At 33.8% G+C, this 21,027-nt stretch overlaps 1 protein-coding gene and 1 long non-coding RNA gene across 8 annotated transcripts in view; one reads left to right on the forward strand and one right to left on the reverse strand.

The window, feature by feature from the left end:
- LRP1B (LDL receptor related protein 1B) overlaps window positions 1-21,027 on the reverse strand; it is a 2,480,145-nt gene that overhangs the window by 984,151 nt on the left and 1,474,967 nt on the right. For all 7 annotated transcript variants that reach the window (XM_007494117.3, XM_056797188.1, XM_056797186.1 and 4 more), the window contains one exon: window positions 3,132-3,272. In XM_007494117.3, coding sequence (XP_007494179.2) covers window positions 3,132-3,272 — 141 coding nt within the window. The remainder of the gene's footprint in view (window positions 1-3,131; window positions 3,273-21,027) is intronic.
- The window catches only part of LOC130454086 (uncharacterized), a 70,953-nt gene that overhangs the window by 39,117 nt on the left and 10,809 nt on the right, over window positions 1-21,027 (forward strand). The gene's annotated exons all lie outside the window — the stretch shown is intronic.

The raw sequence follows: 21,027 nt of genomic DNA on the forward strand, positions 1-21,027 counted from the left end.
GATATAAGGAAATTTGTCCAAGTTCACAGGTAGGTCATGTCTAAAGTGGGGTTTGAAAATAGATCATCTCGCTCCAGAGCATCAGTGTACTTTTACTTTTTTTTTTAAGCCCTTACCTTCTGTCTGAGTAAGACAGAAGAAGGACACAGAGAGTTTTACATCTAGGAAGTGACTGAGGCCACATTTGAATCCAGTTCCTCCCTCTTTCAGGCCTGTCTAACCACTGTGCTACCAACCTGACCCAAACCAGTGTTCTTTTAACTGAAATTTCATCATCCCTGATAGTTCGGGTATTATATTGGACCAAAAACCTGAACTAAATAAGTAAGGAGGAGTCATATACTTTTCTAGCCATATTATCTTCAGTGTCAGGATGTTTATTTTTTTTTCCTTTTGCCATAATTTCAGGGAAAAAAAAAAGTAAAGTCTCAAGTTAACATACAAGGAAAATATATAAAGATCACAGATTAAGAGGGGAAATAAAAGATCATCCCAATTCATTTCTCTCATTTTATAGAACAGTAAAGTGAGAGTTAGAGAAGTTAAGAGAATTATCCAAGGTCACACAGGCAACACACAGAAGAACCAGGGCTTTAATTCAGGGCCTCAGCCTCCCAATCCCATAGTCTTCCAAATATGCCATTCTTCCTCATCTTGAACCAAAATTATCTATTATCTATGGAAAAGGTTTGTGAAATCATTTGGGAAATGACAGCAATGAAAAAGAGAGGAATCTGCTGAACAATTATGCTTAGTACTATTTATGAAGCAAATTCACTGTCATGTTATATTCTCCTCCTCCTCCTACAGTTTGGTGGGCCAGTAATGCTTGCCCCCTATTTGGTCATTGTGATGGTGACTGCCACACCAAAAATCCAAATTATATCTTTACTAAGAACCCATTTACAAATCAATTTGAAAAGATATAGTGATTTTAGATTAATACCTAGCATTCTAGAGATTGAAAGATTATAGAATTAGATTTGGATGAGATAATTAAAATAAGTTTTAACACCTTCATTTCAAAGATGAGAAAACTGAGGCTCAGAAAGATTAAGTGACTTGTACAGGGTCACACAGCTTGTAAGTTTCTAAAGCAGGATTCAACCCAAATCCTTCTGATTTAGTTCAGTGCTCTGCTCAGTACCCCAAGTCCCCTCTTCCCTAGGTCTATGGTGCCTTCATTGTTATCTTTGACTCCTCCTTTTCCCTTACCTGTCTAATTTCCAAGCTCTATTGATTCTATTTATGCAACTTCTTTCACCTCTATCTCTGTTTGTTCCTATTGTTACCATGTCAGTTCAAGCACTTAATTACTACCTACTAGAACTATTTCAGCAGTTTTCTAATACCTCTTTCCTCCTCCAAACTCTACCACCCCCTGTTCATCCTTCAGTGAGGGAACCCTCCTTCCAGTGAAGGAGATAAGGGAAAGACTCATCTTTCTTATATACAGAACTTGTCACATCACCCCTTTGCTCAAAAGCCTTCGACAGTCTCTACTGTATGTCAAATAGGAACAAATCCCCTAAGCCTGACATTTGATGCTTTCTTGTCATTCCCCTATTTTTCCAGTCTTATTGCAAATTACTCACTTTGCATAGTCTACATTCTAGTCAAACTAGACTCCTCAAAATTCTCCATAGACACCTTCTGTTGACCTGATTCCATAACTTTTCCATATTGTCTGCAGAATCTTGAGAGCTGTTCCTTGATTGACCACTCAGGTAGTACTTCAATTTCCCATCTAATGACTTATGGAAAAAGGAAATGAAGTCTGTTTGGCATCACTTCTCACTAAGTCTATTTAGACTTTCAATGATTTATCCGTTTTCTTTTCTATAGTCTCACAAATCAGTTGTTCAATAACTTATTCCATAGATTTGCTAGGAACTTCTGAGGTTTTTTTTTTTTTTAACTCTACCAGTCCTTATAATCTTCCTTTTTCCTTATTCACATAATTTAAAAACTGTCATAACTTTTACCTATCCACATCTCTGGAATTTCTTTAATTCTCTATATTTCCTCAAAGATTATCAGTAATAACAGCTAAAATTTATGTAATGATTTAAGACTTGCAAAATTCTTTGCAAATATTTGACCTTGACAATAATCCTGGGAAACAATGTCATTGTTATCCTCATTTGACAGATAAGGAAATTGAGGTGGACAAAGGTCAAATGAGCAAATGTCCTGGTTTAAATAGCAAGTAATTTTCTAGGAATAGTTTTCTTGCTACCAAGTCCAGGCTTATACCATTTCTTTTTTTTTTTTTTTTGCCACCAGCTGTCTACATTTAGCCCTGTGACTGTGGGGAAATTACTTAACTGTTTCAAGCCTTGAATAGGAAAAAAAAAATGTGTCTGTTCCCAGGAACATTTAACTACAATGAAGATATGAGTGCATTTAATTCCTCTTGAATTACAAAGGTAATGACTTTGCCTCACTGAACACTTATAAAAGGTTTTTCCCTTCAAAATATAAGAAATTCTTATCACTATACCAAAGGCATGAAAGTATTATTTTTCTAGCGGCTACAGAATGAAAAATCAGTAGCCAATGGGAAGAAAATATCATCTTTCACTTATGTTTAACTTTCCCATATGTCTTTCTTACAACAATTCATAGAGGCAGGAAACCTGCATCTTGTCCTGTTAAAAAACATCTCTTTCTTTAGTTCTTCATAACTCACTAGTCAAGGACCAATGAAGTGGTTAGAGAGAGATGCCCTATATAGACAATTTGTTTTGAAGGAATTTAAATATTATCTTACATTTTAACATAGGAAGATCCTGAATGTATACCCTACTAATTATTAAATATAATCAAGTAGGTTTAGAAAGAAAAAGGAGAAAATCTATTTTGGGTCAAAGAATAGGATAAAAACTCTAAGGTCAAAAAATAGTTATTGAATTATTATATTCATAGTAGCCTAAGTATCCAAAGTACATTCTCTGTTCATTGATAATACAATGACTAGGAATGCTGTTTCCATTAATAAGAAAATCAAAGAAATGATTTATAAATAAATTACATTTAAATTTACACATAAGTCCCCTTGAATTGTAATATTTTAGCAGGTCATGTGACATGACTTAGAAAAATAAAAAATTACTTCCAAAAGAACATACAGCAATTCACTGAATCCTCATCAGTGCCATCTAAGCAGTCATCATCTCCATCACATTTCCAGCGATCCTGGATACAGCGTCTATTTCTGCAGCGAAATTCTCCAGGTTTGCATAAATGAGGTAGTGCTTCTCCAGGGCTGACTAAAAATTTGTTGAGAGAGAGAAGGAAGAAAAAAATATGTAAATTTAGATAGACTTCTGGACAGAGTGAGGGATACCTATACTTAAAAGGGTACCTAATAGTCATGTGACTCTGGGCAATTCAATTAACCTCCCTGGACATCAGTTTCTATATCCACAAAATGAAGAGATTGGACTCAATGACCGTTAAATCTGTTTAAAGAATTAAATCTATATGTATTAGGTCTCCATTCAGTTTTTTCAAATATATGTATAATTATATATATGTACATGTGTACATATATAGCATGTAATATATAAAATATAATACAAAATTCTATATATACAAATATATGTGCACATTATATATATATAAATATATATATGCACATTATTCCAAAAAGAAGCAAAGGGAATCCCTTTGTTTCCTAAGCTAATTGTAGATTTCTCCACAATTATACCTTCCTATAATTATCTCTCATCCTCTTTTTGGTATCAGGTCATGTTATAGAAATGTACCATGATAAATTACTTACTGATAACCAATTCATCAGACAATAAATATTTAAGATGAAAACATTTTGCATAAAAGGAATATTCTTAGCCTGTTAAAATTTTGTTTAAAAATCAACCTAAAAATAGAAATAATCTTAAATTTTTAAGATCTTTATTTCTGATTCACAACATAACTTTTCCTGGTAGATTTTTTTTTCTTTTGCTGTTTGAATTATATGCACCTTTGTACATGAGCAAGCTAAATTGGAACTCTTTGCAACAAAAAGTAATATTTTTCTTAAGAACTTGTGGAGGATAGGAAATAGAGAAAGTAGAAAGGGAAATGTCAGTGATAGGGTATAAGCAGTGATAGGGCAATACTTAAGGCTTCATGGAGTGTGAAAGCCAAAAATTACATAAAGCTGGATTTTTGATTGGAAAACCTGAAGAGAAAAGTGGAGCTGGATTTCAATGACAATTTCTAGCAATGGAGCACTCAGGCTTCCGAATAGACCTTGAATTACTGTAATGGGCTGTATAACAATCATAAAGGATTTGCATGAATTATAGGATTTCAAATAAATTTTAAGTGAAACTTTGAGCAAGCAATGTTAAATATTATATCAAGTTCTCGCTTTGTGCCCCAGTGGCTGATGGTTTCACATATTGAAATGTCAGTATAGAAAAATATGTCTCTGGGGCACTCTTAACAAGGCATAAGGGGGATGCCTTTGCAGGGGTGGAAAGAAGTGGCTGACATAACAGGTCCAGACACCATTTTAAAGAAGTTCTTCAAAGAAGAAAAAATGAGTTAAACCAATGAAATATTCACTTAGAACAAGAGGAGAGATTCCTTTCCAACTCTCCTTCCCCCCTCTTAGGCACGCAGACACTTCAGGTGCTGACATTTCTTAAGTAAGCAGTCTGATCTGCATCCCAGGTAGTCTATAATCTTCCCCACAGTCTAACTCAAATCTTATTTTTTTCTGTAACAAAAGTGCTCAAGTAGCATTTGACTTAATTATGTAATGTATATGGGTTCAAATTTTAGTGATTAAAAATAGAAGAAACTGTTACCCCAAAACTTCCTTGGCCTCCAAGTGATCTCTTTGTCTCAGATCAATTGAGGATAACTTTCTCTAACAGCCTTTGGAGGTGGAAGATGGGAAACAGGAGTGGTGGCTACATGTACCATATCTTTTATCAGTTCTCTTTTCTCTGTACTCTTATAGTGGTTATTGCTTAGAGAACATAACAAAACTAAATTCTATAGTTTTGAATTGTCTTCTGAATGTATTACTTTATCATGTGCATAATTCTTACTTCTCATAGAAGACAAATTCATACTTTTTGTCCCTGGGGGAAAAACCAATGTGTGTTGAGGGAGAGGGAAAGGTCACTTGGGATGCAACTCTGGATTAGGAAGGCTAGATTTAGCATTGAGAGAGCAAGTTGGGGGAGGTTCTGCCACTGGATAAAGAAGTTTGTACTAGAGATGTGGCTGCTGTTGTTGTAGGTTGGGAGGTAGGGTGGGTAGGAATTATCCACATAATGGTTTTCTTTTAACCCTGGAGTAAAGTTCAAGAAGTTCTTTTTTTTTTTTCTGGGAATAATTCTACTCTCTCCAGGTAAATTGTAAGAGATTTAAGGCCAATAATCATGCCTCATCTTTCTTCTGTACCTACATTATCTAGTAGTACCTACAATTAATACTTAACTAATATGAGCTAAAGAATTTTCTCTTTCCCCTACAACTACGCAAAGTTTCCTATCAGATTCTTCTCATTTTTACTTAGTAAAGGTATCAGGTTGAAGATTAAATGGTATTATTCCTCCACTTTAGGTTAGCTTTCAATAATTTCCATATTCCATTTATGAGGAAAAAGGTATCTCAAACCTTGAAGCACTATACAAATAGCAGATGTTGGCATCTTGTTCTCTCTTACTCCTATGAGATTCAAATATAAATGTTCTAGGAATAAGTAACTAGCTTGCTATTAATTTTTTGTACTTAATGTTCTATTGACTACTGTAGGCCTATCCTCTCCAAGCTCACTAGAAATATTTGTGATACAAAGCAGAAAAATTCCCCCTCAATTCTGATCTCCTCAGGCCTCTGTAGTCTGAAATAATTTCTTGAAGAAAACTAGGGCTTATGAGCAGCTAGTGTAGCAACATCTATTAATTTTTCATGTATGATCATAAGTTTTGATAAATCAATGTTAGACCAAGTAATTAAAAGCAACATTTCAATGTGTGATAATATTTTGATTCCTGGAGAATTTAATGGATGAGTTCTTCAGGATAATTTGTAATTATATATTTGTATTATGGGCATTTCTCTAGCAATTCCAAAAGACTGTTTCTAATGCATAATTCTAGCCATTTTGTTGTGTCTAAGTAGTTATTTGACATATAATTTTTTTACAGTGTGTACTGATGTTTTACAATTTCCATCTTTTTTCAATCCATAATGATTACTAATAACACTGAGGTTTTATCTCACATTATGCAAATTGGCAAAATTTACAAAATATGGCAACAATCAATAATGGATGGATTGTAGAATGATACACACACTGATAAATGGTTTTGAAAGTAATTTTGAATTGTGTGAATGGAGCAAATAAAACATATATTCTTTGAACCAGAGAAATGTTTTCAGGTTTTATCAATGTATCAATAAGTTGTGCTGACTTTTTTTTCCTTCTAAAACATAGTATTTTTCCTATGATATGACTTTCTGGCAGGAAGAAGGGGGGAGGGATTTTTGGATAATTCAAGTGAAGGATATAAGAGAAAATATCAACTTTTTTTTAAAACAGCTCATGATAGATTTATGATATTGAATTTTATTTTTATTTTTCCAAAATTACATATAAAAGCAATTGCTAACATTTCTCAAAAAATATTGAGTCAAATTCTATTCCTTCCTCCTTTCCCCCCAATTCTGCTCCTCCTTTGAGATGCTAAGTAATCTGATATAAATTTTACATGTACATATGAAACATTTTTTCCATATTAATCCTTTTGTGAAAGGAAACTAAAATAGAAAAAAAATAAGAAAGTGAAAAAAGTTTGCTTTGGTCTAAGTTAAGATGAAGTTCTTTTTCTCTGGAAGTAGATGGCATTTTTTTTTTATCATGAGTCCTTTGGGATAGTTTTGGATCATTGAATTGCTAAGAATAGCTGTTAACCATTATGGTAATGTATGCCTGTCATTGTACAGTATTCTCTCAGTCCTGCTTATTTCACTCTGCTTCAGTTTATGTAAAACTTTTCAGATTTTTCTGAGCTTATCCTGCTTGTCTTATGGCATAATTTCACATAGCTTATAAGGGTATTCTGTTACAATTATACAGTATAACTTACTTGGCCATCACCAATTGATGGATATCACCTCAACTTCCAAATCACTGTCCCCCTAAAAAAGATGCTTTAAATATTTTTGTACATAAAGGTCCTCACCCTCCCTTTTAAAAAAATTTCTTTGGGATACAAACCTAGTAATGGTATTGCTGAGTCAAAAGATATGTACTGTGTTTATAGCCCTTTTGGCACAGATACAAATTGCTCTCCTGAATAATTGAATTAGTTCACAACTTCCCCAGCAATGCATTCGTGCTCCAGCTTTCCCATATCCCCTTCATGTTCTGTTATTTTCCTTAATAACAGTCAATCTAATAGTGTGTGGTGGTATCTCAGAATTGTTTTAATTGAATTTCTAAAATTAATATCTATTTAGAGCATTTTTGCATGAATATGGAGAATTTTAATTACTTTGAGAACTGGCTCATGCCCTTTGACCATTTATCAACTGGGGAATGACTTGTATTCTTATATATTAAACTCATTTCTCTATGTATTTGAGAAATAAAGCTTTTATTAGAGAGACTTGTAGAAAAAAATTTACACTATGATTACTGAGTATTACTTTCCATCCTATTTCATCCTGTTTAGTTTCTGAATACCAACTCCCCCAGTTTGCCCTCTTTTCTATTCACCTTACCCCTCTCCTCTAATCCCCTTCTCCTTCTATTTTCCTGTAGGATAAAATAGCTTTCTATATCCAAATGATGGTGTATGTTCTTCCTTTATTGAGCTAATTCTGATAAGAGTAAACTTCAAATGCTCCCCTACCCACCTCCTCCTTTTCCCCATCCTTTGTAAATACTCTTTCATACCTCTTCTTATGTGCAAAACATTTCCCCATTCTATTTTCCCTTCCCCCTTCTACCAGTGCATTATGCTTTCTCAAGACTTAATTTAATTTAAATTTTTATATCATCATATCACATTCAATTAACACCCTTATCCTTCTTCTATGTATACTCCTTCTAACTGCCCAAATAACAACAAAGTTCTTTGGTATTAAAAGAATCATCTTCCCACATAGGGATGTAAGTAGTTTAACCTTATTGAAAGTTTTTACTCCTCTTTCCTGTTTATCTTTTTATGTTTGAGTCTTGTATTTGGGAGTCAAAATTTCCATTCAGCTCTGGTATTTTCATCAGGAATGTTTGAAAGTATTTCTTTTTTACCAAATACCCATTTTTTCTCATGATGAATTATGCTCATTTTTTCTTAAGTGATTCTTGGTTGAAGTCCTAGCTCCTTTGTCCTCTTAACTATCATATTCTATGCCCTCCAATACTTTAATGTGGAAGCTGCTAAATCTTGTGTTATTCTGACTGGTGTCAGAATATTTGAATTTTTTTTTTTGGCTACTTAGAATACTTCTTGACCTGGGATTTTGGAAATTTGACTATAATATTGCTGGGAGTTTGTCCTTTAGGAGCTTTTGCAGAGGGTGATTGATAGATTTTTCAACTTCTTTTTTGTCCTCTGGCTCTCGTTCTAGAATATCAGGATAGTTTTCCTTGATGATTTCTTGAACAAAGATGTCTAAGTTCTTTTTTTGATTGTGGCTTTTAGATAGTCTAATAACTCTTAAATTTTTTATTCTAGGTTTATTTTCCTCATCAGTTATTTTTCCCATTACATTTCACATTTTCTTCTATTTTTTCATTTGACTTGGATTGTTTCTTGATGTCTCAGAGTCATTTGCTTCCACTCACCCAATTATTATTTTTAAGACATGATTTTCCTGAATGAGGTTTTGTGCCTCCCTTTCCATTGGCCACTTCTACTTTGTAATAAGGTCTTTCTTCAGTTAAATTTTGTATCTCTTTTTCCAAAGGGCCAATTCTACCTTTCAAGAATTTTTTCTCTTTAGTGCATTTTTATATCATTTTTTCCCATTTGACCAATTTTTAAGGAATTCTTCTCTTTGGATTTTTCTGCTCCTTTTACCAAACTGTTGATCCTTTTTTCATGATTTCCTGTGTTACTCTCATTAATTTCTTTTCCCAGTTTTTTTTTTATGCCTCTCATCTTATTTTTAAATTAATTTTTAAAACACATTAATTGTTTTGGGGTTTGAGAGCAATTAATAATTTTCTTGGAGGCTTTGTTTGAAGCAATATTGATTTTGTTGGCTTCTGAGTTTGAAGCTATTCTGTCAACAAAGTAACTATCTCTGTTTAGTTTCCATTTTTTTGTTCATTTCCCTACCTTTTTTTCCCTTTTCTTTTAGTTTAAAAAGAAACTGTTAAAGTTGGGCCCTTCAACTTTGGTGAAGGGAATATTATTCCAAGCTTCAGGCTCTTTGTGAAGCTACCTTCAGAACTAGTACTGGGGAATCTATCTGCTTTTAGTTCTTCCAAAGTGGTATGATGTAAGAAGAGGATTATTTAATACTCTTCAGGACTAAGCTGTGGTCTGTAAGTAACCCCAATCATTTTTTTTTTTACCTTTTGAACTATGACCAGGTTTCCTTGGTTCCTTGTGGCTGCAACTGCTCACAAATGCTGGTGTTTCTCCTCCCACTGCAACTACACCACAGGACTGTGATGTAGTTCTGCATATAGGCAATGCTACTTGCCCCAAGTGCCAGCATGAGGTCTTTTATAATCTCTTTCTGAGAGGTTGTCTAACACCCCCTTATCATCAGTGGGTGAGAAGCCTTGGCTGCTGCTTCAGTTGTGCTCAAGGTCTATTGTCTGAATGGGGTCTGCCCTTGCAAGCTGTGTTCCACCTTCTCCCTTGTTGTTCTAGATCCTCTGTGCTGACCTTTTAAATTGTTCTGAGTGGAAAAATTATTCTACCTTGTCTTTTTGTGAGTTATGCTGCTCCAGAATGTGCTTTGAGGTGTTATATCATTGCTTTTTTGTAGAATAATTTCGTAATAATCAGATGGTTCCTTGTGCTTTCTTCACCATCTTGGCTATGTCTCCTACCATGATTGCTTTAGTGATATAAACTGAATGCTTTTTAAAAATATATATAAATATGTAATTGACCTATATTAGAGAGTTTCCTGGTATTTTCATCTTTTGGTATTAGAAGTATTGTTTTTTTGATGATAAAGACAGAATCAAGATCAGGTCAAAGAGAACTGGTAGAGTTCATTGCTAGAAATTCATGCACCACTATAAAGACTTTGAACCAATAATTATCCAACCCTGCTGGTTTTTAATTTTTTAGAGAAGTTAGAATTTAATTAATCTAACCTCATCAGTCATTCATTATATACACAAGTTGTCTCTTTCTCCATTTAGCTAACTTATATTTTCATTATGTTAGATTTCTTACAATCAAATAAATGACCAAAACTTTCCATGTCATTCAGTGGGAGTCTCAAAGCAAAGAACTTTTTTTGAATGATGCTCAACTATTTATTTTGATCTTTGAACTGTTTTGACTCATTGTCAGAAAAGAATGAATAAAATACACTATTTATCATTATTATTATTATTATTATTACTTAATCAAAGAAGTAAGAAGTAAGTTAGATTACATAGATTTGGGGGTTCACTACAGCAATGAAGTATCTATTCTCACCTCATAAAAGCTCTATCATTTGAAAAAGTCTTGTCTCTGTCAGGTTAAGTATTAAGATTAACTAATTCAGAGATTCTTTGAATGACCAAGGATATGTATATGAAGATAGAACACTTATGAAGTTTTAGAACCATCAAAAAAAAAAGGAAGGACCAGTGATTGAAACAACCTGTGCTATTACAACAGAAATTTATTTTTTTTGCTCAAAACTTCAAAGAAATAAAGATGGAAATATTCTTTAATGCAGAAACATATACATTCTTGTCAGTTCAGAAATTTTCAGAGGAGGAAATCAGGTTATCTGAATATAGATTCAGACAGAACTAACCATGTGATTTAAATGAATTTTGAAATGCATAAGGCTATTTGGCTGTGTTTTTTGAGTTCCATTAGAAAAGGTAGTCATTTCTGTGACTGGTTTATGATAATGTCTTGTTGTTCAATCATTTTTCAGGTGAGCACAAGTCTTCATGATTCCATTTAATGTTTTTTTTAGAAAAGATACTGGAATGGTTTGGCATTTCCAACTCCAGTTCATTGTATAGAATAAGAAACTGAGGGAAACAGGTTTAAATTATTTGCTAAATCACATAGCTAGTCAATGCTTTAGAACAGATTTGAACTCAGGAACATGAATCTTCCTTAATTCACATCTTGTACTCTATTCACTGTGCCACTTACATGCATAATAATGTCTATATTTCTATAAAACAAATACACACATTTTTAAAACAGACTATATGCAATTGCTAAAGAACAGAAATAGCTAACCTCCCCAAATAATCAATTCTTTTTATAGTTAGCATATCTGATTTTGATTTATAATAGGTATGTATATGTATCTATATATTGATACATATATAATTATATAAAATGTGTGTATATATAGACACAAAATACATATGTATAAGAATATATTCATGTGATTATGAATTTCTGTATGTATATATATATGTCTTTGTATATATATATGTATGTGTGTATAATACTGTTTTTCAGTTATGCCTGACACATTATGACACCTTTGATTTTTTTTGACAAAAATACTGGAGGAATTTTCTATTTCCTTTTCCAGCTCATTTTATAGATGAAGGACTGTGGCAAATAGGGTTTTGACTTGCTCAGGGTGACACATCTTATAAGTATCTGGGCTGGAACTGAACTCAGGAAGTTCAGTTTTTCTTATTCTAAGCCTCTTACTCTATCGACTGCATCACCTAGTTGATATATAACATCAGATGTATTTTATATATTGCCATTTAGCAATCTCTCAGACCTAGAATCACAATGATAAAGTAACAAGTAAAAAATTAGGAAAATAATTTCATGCGCCTTTAAATCCCACAGTAGTATTTAAAGTCACAAAATGGGCATAGATTTCCATCGTCTTCCAGGGTAGAAAATGTGATTAGTTGTTTTCATTCAGATTCTAAAAGCTTTCCTCATTTCCAAACACAGCTACAGAAATGGTAGAAAAGATCCATCAGGGCTGACTAATTAGTATTGATTAGGCTTAATGATTATAGAAGGTAGAATTCTTTTAAGCTGTCAATGTAGTTGGCAAAGATAACATTCCTAGACAAAGATAAGAGTATTTAAATGATGGGAGATGCACTGATACAATATCAGGGCAAAAATCAAAATACAACAGTTCTATCTCATCTTTGAATTTCTATGTGACCATATGTACCAGTATTATTTTATGAATTCATTTAACATTCATTCATTCATTCATTTATTCACTCAGCAAGATTTTATTGAGCAATTACATGTATGAATGAAGCACAATGGTTAAGTCATAGTTTCTATTCTCAGGGGGTATTAAAATTTAGTAAGTTAGATAATACCTGTACAATGGTTACAATATTCAAGATAGAATGTACTGAGAGATCTACAGGTCTGTAAAGAGAGGGGGTTATAAGCAGATGATCTCTAAAACCCATTTCACCTCTAAATATCTGATTCTATAGCCCTATGACATCGTGTAGGGTGTCAGATATTCTAGAGTGTTAATAAAAGCATCATTAAAATGGCTGACATAGCATTTCAGAGCAAGAACGTAGGAAGATAAAACTAGAAAATAGGTGATAGCCTTAATGTAAAAGGGAATAGCAACTCTTATTAATTAATGGACATCAAGACATTTTCCATTATCTCTGTATCCCCATCATGTAGTATAGTACCTGGCATATATTAAACACTTATTAAATATTTGGTGATTAATTGATTGACCAATGTCATTAAGTTGCATTAAAAAAAATCAGATTAAGGCAATCATTAGAAATTACTTTGCCCAATTATATGGCAATAAATACACCAATTTAGGAGAAATGGATGAATATATACAAAAATACAAACTGCCTAGACTAACAGAAGAGGAAATAGAATTCTTAAATAATCCCATATCAGAAATTGAAATCCATCAAGCCATCAAAGAACTTCCTAAGAAAAAATCCCCAGGGCCTGATGGATTCACCTGTGAATTCTATGACATTCAGAGAACAGTTAATCCCAATACTATACAAACTATTTGACATAATAAGCAAAGAGGGAGTTCTACCAAACTCCTTTTACGACACAAACATGGTACTGATTCCAAAACCAGGCAGGTCAAAAACAGAGAAAGAAAACTATAGACCAATCTCCCTAATGAATATAGATGCAAAAATCTTAAATAGGATACTAGCAAAAAGACTCCAGCAAGTGATCAGAAGGATCATTCACCATGATCAAGTAGGATTTATAGCAGGGATGCAGGGCTGGTTCAACATTAGGAAAACCATCCACATAATTGACCACATCAACAAGCAAACTAGCAAGAACCACATGATTATCTCAATAGATGCAGAAAAAGCCTTTGATAAAATACAACACCCATTCCTATTAAAAACACTAGAAAGCATAGGAATAGAAGGGTCATTCCTAAAAATAATAAACAGTATATATCTAAAACCAACAGCTAATATCATCTGCAATGGGGATAAACTAGATGCATTCCCAATAAGATCAGGAGTGAAACAAGGATGCCCATTATCACCTCTACTATTTGACATTGTACTAGAAACACTAGCAGTAGCAATTAGAGAAGATAAAGGAATTGAAGGCATCAAAATAGGCAAGGAGGAGACCAAGTTATCACTCTTTGCAGATGACATGATGGTCTACTTAAAGAATCCTAGAGATTCAACCAAAAAGCTAATTGAAATAATCAACAACTTTAGCAAAGTTGCAGGATACAAAATAAACCCACATAAATCATCAGCTTTTCTATATATCTCCAACACAGCTCAGCAGCAAAAACTAGAAAGAGAAATCCCATTCAAAATCACCTTAGACAAAATAAAATACCTAGGAATCTATCTCCCAAGACAAACACAGGAACTATATGAACACAACTACAAAACACTCGCCACACAACTAAAACTAGACCTGAACAAATGGAAAAACATTAACTGCTCATGGATAGGACGAGCCAATATAATAAAAATGACCATCCTACCCAAACTTATTTATCTATTTAGTGCCATACCCATTGAACTACCAAAATACTTCTTCACTGATTTAGAAAAAACCATAACAAAGTTCATTTGGAAGAACAAAAGATCAAGGATATCCAGGGAAATAATGAAAAAAAACACATATGATGGGGGCCTTGCAGTCCCTGACCTAAAACTATATTACAAAGCAGCAGTCATCAAAACAATTTGGTACTGGCTAAGAAACAGAAAGGAAGATCAGTGGAATAGACTGGGGGAAAGCGACCTCAGCAAGACAGTATACGATAAACCCAAAGATCCCAGCTTTTGGGACAAAAATCCAGTATTCGATAAAAACTGCTGGGAAAATTGGAAGACAGTGTGGGAGAGACTAGGAATAGATCAACACCTCACACCCTACACCAAGATAAATTCAAAATGGGTGAGTGACTTAAACATAAAGAAGGAAACCATAAGTAAATTGGGTAAACACAGAATAGTATACATGTCAGACCTTTGGGAGGGGAAAGGCTTTAAAACCAAGCAAGATATAGAAAGAATCACAAAATGTAAAATAAATAATTTTTACTACATCAAACTAAAAAGCTTTTGTACAAACAAAACCAATATAACTAAAATCAGAAGGGAAACAACAAATTGGGAAAAAATCTTCATAGAAACCTCTGACAAAGGTTTAATTACTCATATTTATAATGAGCTAAATCAATTGTACAAAAAATCAAGCCATTCTCCAATTGATAAATGGGCAAGGGAAATGGATAGGCAGTTCTCAGATAAAGAAATCAAAACTATCAACAAGCACATGAAGAAGTGTTCTACATCTCTTATAATCAGAGAGATGCAAATCAAAACAACTCTGAGGTATCACCTCACACCTAGCAGATTGGCTAACATAACAGCAAAGGAAAGTAATGAATGCTGGAGGGGATGTGGCAATGTAGGGACATTAATTCATTGCTGGTGGAGTTGTGAATTGATCCAACCATTCTGGAGGGCAATTTGGAACTATGCCCAAAGGGCGACAAAAGAATATCTACCCTTTGACCCAGCCATAGCACTGCTGGGTCTGTACCCCAAAGAGATAATGGACACAAAGACTTGTACAAAAATATTCATAGCTGCGCTCTTTGTGGTGGCCCAAAACTGGAAAACGAGGGTATGCCCATCAATTGGGGAATGGCTGAACAAACTGTGGTATATGTTGGTGATGGAGTACTATTGTGCTAAAAGGAATAATAAAGTGGAGAAGTTCCATGGAGACTGGAACAACCTCCAGGAAGTGATGCAGAGCGAGAGGAGCAGAACCAGGAGAACATTGTACACAGAGACTAATACACTGTGGTATCATCGAACGTAATGGATGTCTCCATTAATGGCGGTGTAATGTCCCTGAACAACTTGCAGGGATCCAGGAGAAAAAAACACCATTCATAAGCAAAGGATAAACTATGGGAGTGGAAAAAGCAACTGCCTGAATATAGAGGTTGAGGGGACATGACAGAGGATAGACTCTAAATGAACACTCTAATGCAAATACTATCAACAAAGCAATGGGTTCAAATCAAGAAAACATCTAATGCCCAGTGGACTCACGCGTCGGCTATGGGGGGTGGGGGGGAGGAAAAGAAAATGATCTATGTCTTTAACGAATAATGCTTGGAAATGATCAAATAAAATATATTAAAAAAAAAAAGAAAAAAAATCAGACCTTTGTGTAAATAAAACTCAAGTTAGAAGTAGGGGTTTAAAATGATCATTTAAAAATAACAAAAGTGGGGTTATGCAAAAAGTGGATATTTATCCTTTTTCCTTACTGGACTCTTGATTTTCTTAAATTCTTTTTTCTTAGGGGAGGCAAAGTCAAGATGGTGGAGTATGGGTGGCAACCCAACTGAACTCTTCCATTAGTCTCCTACAAACAATTTTAAAATAACTCCACAAATCAATTTTTTAGTGTCAGAACCAGCCAGAGCTCAGAATAAGAACATTTTTTCCTACCTAAGACAACTCAGGAGGTTAGCAGAAGAGGTCTGTGACACCAGGGTGGGAGTTGGCCCTAAGCACAAAAAAGGCATCAATGCTAGGCCTTGGAAATGGCTATAACAGCTACCACTTCAGGGGTTCTCAGCCCAGAGGAAGTAGGATATATTGGGCAAATGGTCAGAAAGATTATGAAGGACCTTAGTGGCCACTGAGTATAGGTAAGCATATTAGTATCTCTATTGCCAATAAGCAATTCTGGGTGGAAGCTCCAAGGCAGAAGGAGTACATCTCATTGGTCAAAAGGCAGCAGGGGCCTGGTTATAATTTCAAGATAAATAGGGGTGATAGAACTTGTCGCTGCAGAGAATCAGGCCCATACTCTTTGATGAAGACTAGAGGAGAGGTGACCACATTCTCCCAGGATCACATAATCCTAGAAGCACTAAAAACAATAGCACAAAAACCTGAAGCTTTGGATAGTTCTTCCTCACTCTCAGATGAGCAGAGCCAAAGTTTTACAAAAAGTTCAAAGTTAAGAATTCATTTAGAAAAACGAGCAAATGGGGAAAAAAAGGAATTTGACAAAAAATGTAATAGTGGCAGGGAAAAAGAAAATATAATCTTAGAAGACAATAATATGAAAATGGCTGTAATTAAAGTCTTACAGAAAATCTTAATCATACTCAAGTACAACAAGAATTATTAGAAAACTTGAAGAAAGATATGTGATAAAGGAAAATTTTGGAAAAAGAAATAAAATGGTAAAATAAAATTATGAAAATAAAATTAATTGCTTGGTAAAAAGAGACACAAAAATACTTTTAAAAAATAACCTACAAAATGAAAAAAAGATACAAAAACTCACTGAGGAAAATAATTTCTTTAAAATTAAAATTGGGAAAGTAGGAACTTATGACTTCTTAAGACATCAATAAATAAACAAAAACAAAATTTAAAGAAGAAGATGTGAAATCTCACCAGAAAAATAATTTAAATGGAAAAAAAAATCAAGGAGAGCGAATTTTAAAACTATTGGATAGCTGGGAAGTCATGATTTAAAAAAAGAGAGAGATTAGACATCATATTTCAAGAAATAATCAAGAAAAAAAACTCCCCAATATCTTAGATACAGAGGGTAAAATAGAAATTAAAAGGGTCCATCAATCACCTCCAGAAGACATCCCCAAAATGAAAAGTTCTAGGAATATAGCCAAATTCCAGGACTCCCAGGTTAAGGAGAAAAGAAACAATTAAAATATTGTATTACTACACTCAGTATCACACAAAATTTAGCAGCTTCCATGCTAAAAGAGTGGAGGTCTTGGAATATTTTTTTTTCAGAAGACAAAGGAGCTAGGATTATAACTAAGAATAATCTACTCAGAAAAATTGAGTGTGATGTATGTATGCCAGGGAGAAAAATGAATATTTAATGAAATAGACTTTCAAACATCCTTAATATATAGACCAAATCAAAATAGAAAATTAGAAATTCAAATGCAAGATTCAAGAGAAGCATAAAGAGGTAAACAGAGAAGATTATGATGGGATAAGAGATATAGGGTAAAGTAGATAATAGAAGGGAGCAAGGATTAAAGGAAACAGTATGCAGAACCAAAATAGGCTTTTAAGGGAGGAGAGAATAAAGAGATGGAAAGAAGTAAAGTGTATGGAGGTAAATACTTCCATTTTTGTATGGAGAGTTATCATAATTTTGAATGTGAATGGTACACTAATAAACTATTGGTGGAGGACACTTTAGAACTATGCCCAAAGGGCTATAAAACTATGAATACCCATTGATCAAGCAATTCTACTACTATGTCTGTAAAAAAAGAATCCTTTATTCTTTTTTAATTTAACTGGTGACCTGGAGGTCCTCTCACCTTAGAGATGTGTAGGGATTAACCAGCCCACAGTGACAGGAAGTAGGGCTGGGGAGCTCCCTGCTGAGCAAGCATTAGTTGAAGGCTGTCAGTTGATGACAGGAGTGTCAGTTGCTGACAGTTGGGGGTCAATTGCTGAGAGTTAGGGCAAGGAAGTTGGCTACTAAGGTGACTTGGCCATTAGAGGTTGGCTGCTGGTAGAGTGGGTTGGCATTTAGTTGCTGAAATATAAAGGCAGTCCTGAGTTTACTGAGAGGGCTTTTGGCTTTAGTCTTTAAAGGGCTTTTTGCCTCTGGGATCTCTAGAGAGCAGAAGGTCTCTTTTTTGAGGCAAGGATCTGCTGTCAGTTGATGACTGACAGTTTGGTCTGCTCTTGAAAAATGATTGAAGGATAGAATGAGTGGTGGCTGTCTATTATTTAAGAGAGTTAGGTAGTGAATCATTTATAGATAGTATTAGATAGGTCTGATATTTGCTAGGCAAAAAGAATCTGTCCTCAGAAGACAGTTAGAGGCAGTTATTAGGAATTGTAGGTGATATTGGGAATTTTAGGTATATTTATAGGGTGTAAGATCAGTAATCTCTTTTTCCTCTTTTCTATCTTTCTATTGGAATTTTTGGGGTGGTTATTATTATAAATAGATAGAGGTTGTTTTAGTAGTAATTATAGGTAGTTATAGAATAACTAGTCTAGACATTATCTTTCTCTACCTCCTTCCTATATTTACTATTTCTATTTTAATAAAACTAAATTGTTTATTGTTAAAAGCTGCTAGAAGTTTCCTTTTCTCTTAAAGGGATAATATTAATTTGCAACTCTACTATATTGTCATTAAAACTTAAATTATTAAAAGCTTCTCTCTTATTTTGACAAAACCACTATTTTAACCCTTATATCTCTATACCCCAAAGAGATAAAAAAAAAAAAACAAAAAAAACAAAGAGGACCTGGATGTATTAAAAAATATTTATAATAGCACTTTTTGTCCTGGCAAAGAATTAGAAATTGAGAGGATGTTCATCAACTAGAGAATTATTGAACAAGTTATGGCATATGATTGTGATAGAATGCTGTAAGAATGTTCAGTAAGAATAATAAGGGGAGTGGTTTAGAAAAAAATGGCAAGATCTATATGAACTGATGAAAAGTAAAGGGAAAAGAATGAATAGACTGTTGTGTGTAGTAACAGTAATATAATAATCATCAATTATTAAAAACTTGCTTACTCTGATCAGTGTAATGATCCAAGACAATTCCAAAAGGATTAATGGTGAAAAAATAAGGACTGACAAACTCTAAGTGCAAATTGAAGTATAATTTCCTTTCTTTTTTTTCCTTTTTTGTGTTATGACTAATATGGAAATATGTTTTTCATGATTACACTTGTGTAATTGTTATCATCTTATCCACTCAGTTGATAGGAGAGGAGTGAGAGGGAGAAAAAGAAATTGGAACTCAAAAGTTGAAAATGTTAAAAATAAATAAATTTATTTTTTAAATTCTCCTTTATTTGTAATCCTTTTTCACCTCCTACAGTTTCAATTTTGAATATTTTCATGAAATTTAGGGACCTCAAGTCATTTCTAATTGGTTGTCACTGTATAAGGTATGGCATTATGGCTTCTTTCTTTAGTGAAAATGTGTGCAGTAAGGGATAGTATATATAAAAAGAATAGGGTAGTAGCAAGCATTTGGTGAATATTTGCTATCTAGATGGACATTTTATAGGCTTGCTGACATTTTTTAATCTCTCTGCTGCATTATAATAAATGAAGGGATACCTTAAATGTACTTAAAACAGCATAGAAGACAAATAGTTCCTAAATGAGTATAATAAAATAATACCAGGCTAATCATGCTTCCAAAAAAAAAAAGGAAAGTGAGTTGATATAAGTTTCTATTATTCTCCCAATTTCTTTCTCTGTCTCACTCTTGACTTTTTTATACCTTTTGCCAACATACACATAACACAAATATATTTACCTCTGTAAGACAAATAGTCCTAAGATATAATTATAGATCATAGAGATGGAGTTGGAATAAACCTAAGTTCCCCTCCTAGCCAACCCTTTATTTTTCAAAGGAGTTGAGCCCTAGAGAGTTTTGGGAACTTGTGTAAGGTCATTCAGAGAGAAAGTTCACACTTGACATCTGAATCCAGTGCCAGTGTTCTTTCTACCATATGGGGAAATAGAATGAAGCAAAGACCCCAGCCAGTTTTATCAACACTTCATTCTAGCCACAGTACAATTAAGTGGCTCTGACTGTGAGCAAAGTCTATGCTGAATCCAAAGCTAGTGCTCTCATTGTGTCAGTATGCTATATCAAATGATAATTTGACTGTATCTATCATTTAGGCTTCTCAGCACATTTGCAAATACTTTACAAGATATTAGCAAGCCCTAGAATTGCAATGCAAGCTTTGCTTCTGAGTTGTGCTTTGTACCATGTTTTCCATGCCTGAGTCAAACTCTAATTCTGCCATCAGGTCTGCTATTAGCAAAGAACAGTGGAAACTGATCTAACAATTATAAAACTACTGTGTTACAATAATCTTTTGAGATAGCCAGGATCAGAGGCAACAAGGCGTGCATGACCCCTGGGAATAAACCTGGAGTTCACATATATCCTTTAAGACCTCCTATTCTAACATTTAAATGGAAAGACCCTCATCATATTTACCAAGAATCTCATGAAAAAAAATCCATACACAAAACTCTCTTCTTCAAAGTATTTATCAAGACCTTGTGGGTAAATAGTGTGACGGCTCATACAGAGATATCAGAAAGCCAAAGTCAGGTCAAGAAATAGACACTACCAGCTGTGATCAAATATTTAAGGCATTTGCCATCCCTATTCTTATCCTGGTTCTCTTCTATTCTGACCTTACTTACTCTTACAGTCTCTTTTCCTGTTAGTGCCTTTCTAACTTTTCTTGTCTATGATGTCTTCAGATATAGTCTTTACTCCCTGTTTACTGTGTGTAAAATTTTTTACATTCCTGAAGACAG

Source organism: Monodelphis domestica, chromosome 4 (genome assembly GCF_027887165.1).
Source record: "Monodelphis domestica isolate mMonDom1 chromosome 4, mMonDom1.pri, whole genome shotgun sequence".
Lineage (NCBI taxonomy): Eukaryota > Metazoa > Chordata > Mammalia > Didelphimorphia > Didelphidae > Monodelphis > Monodelphis domestica.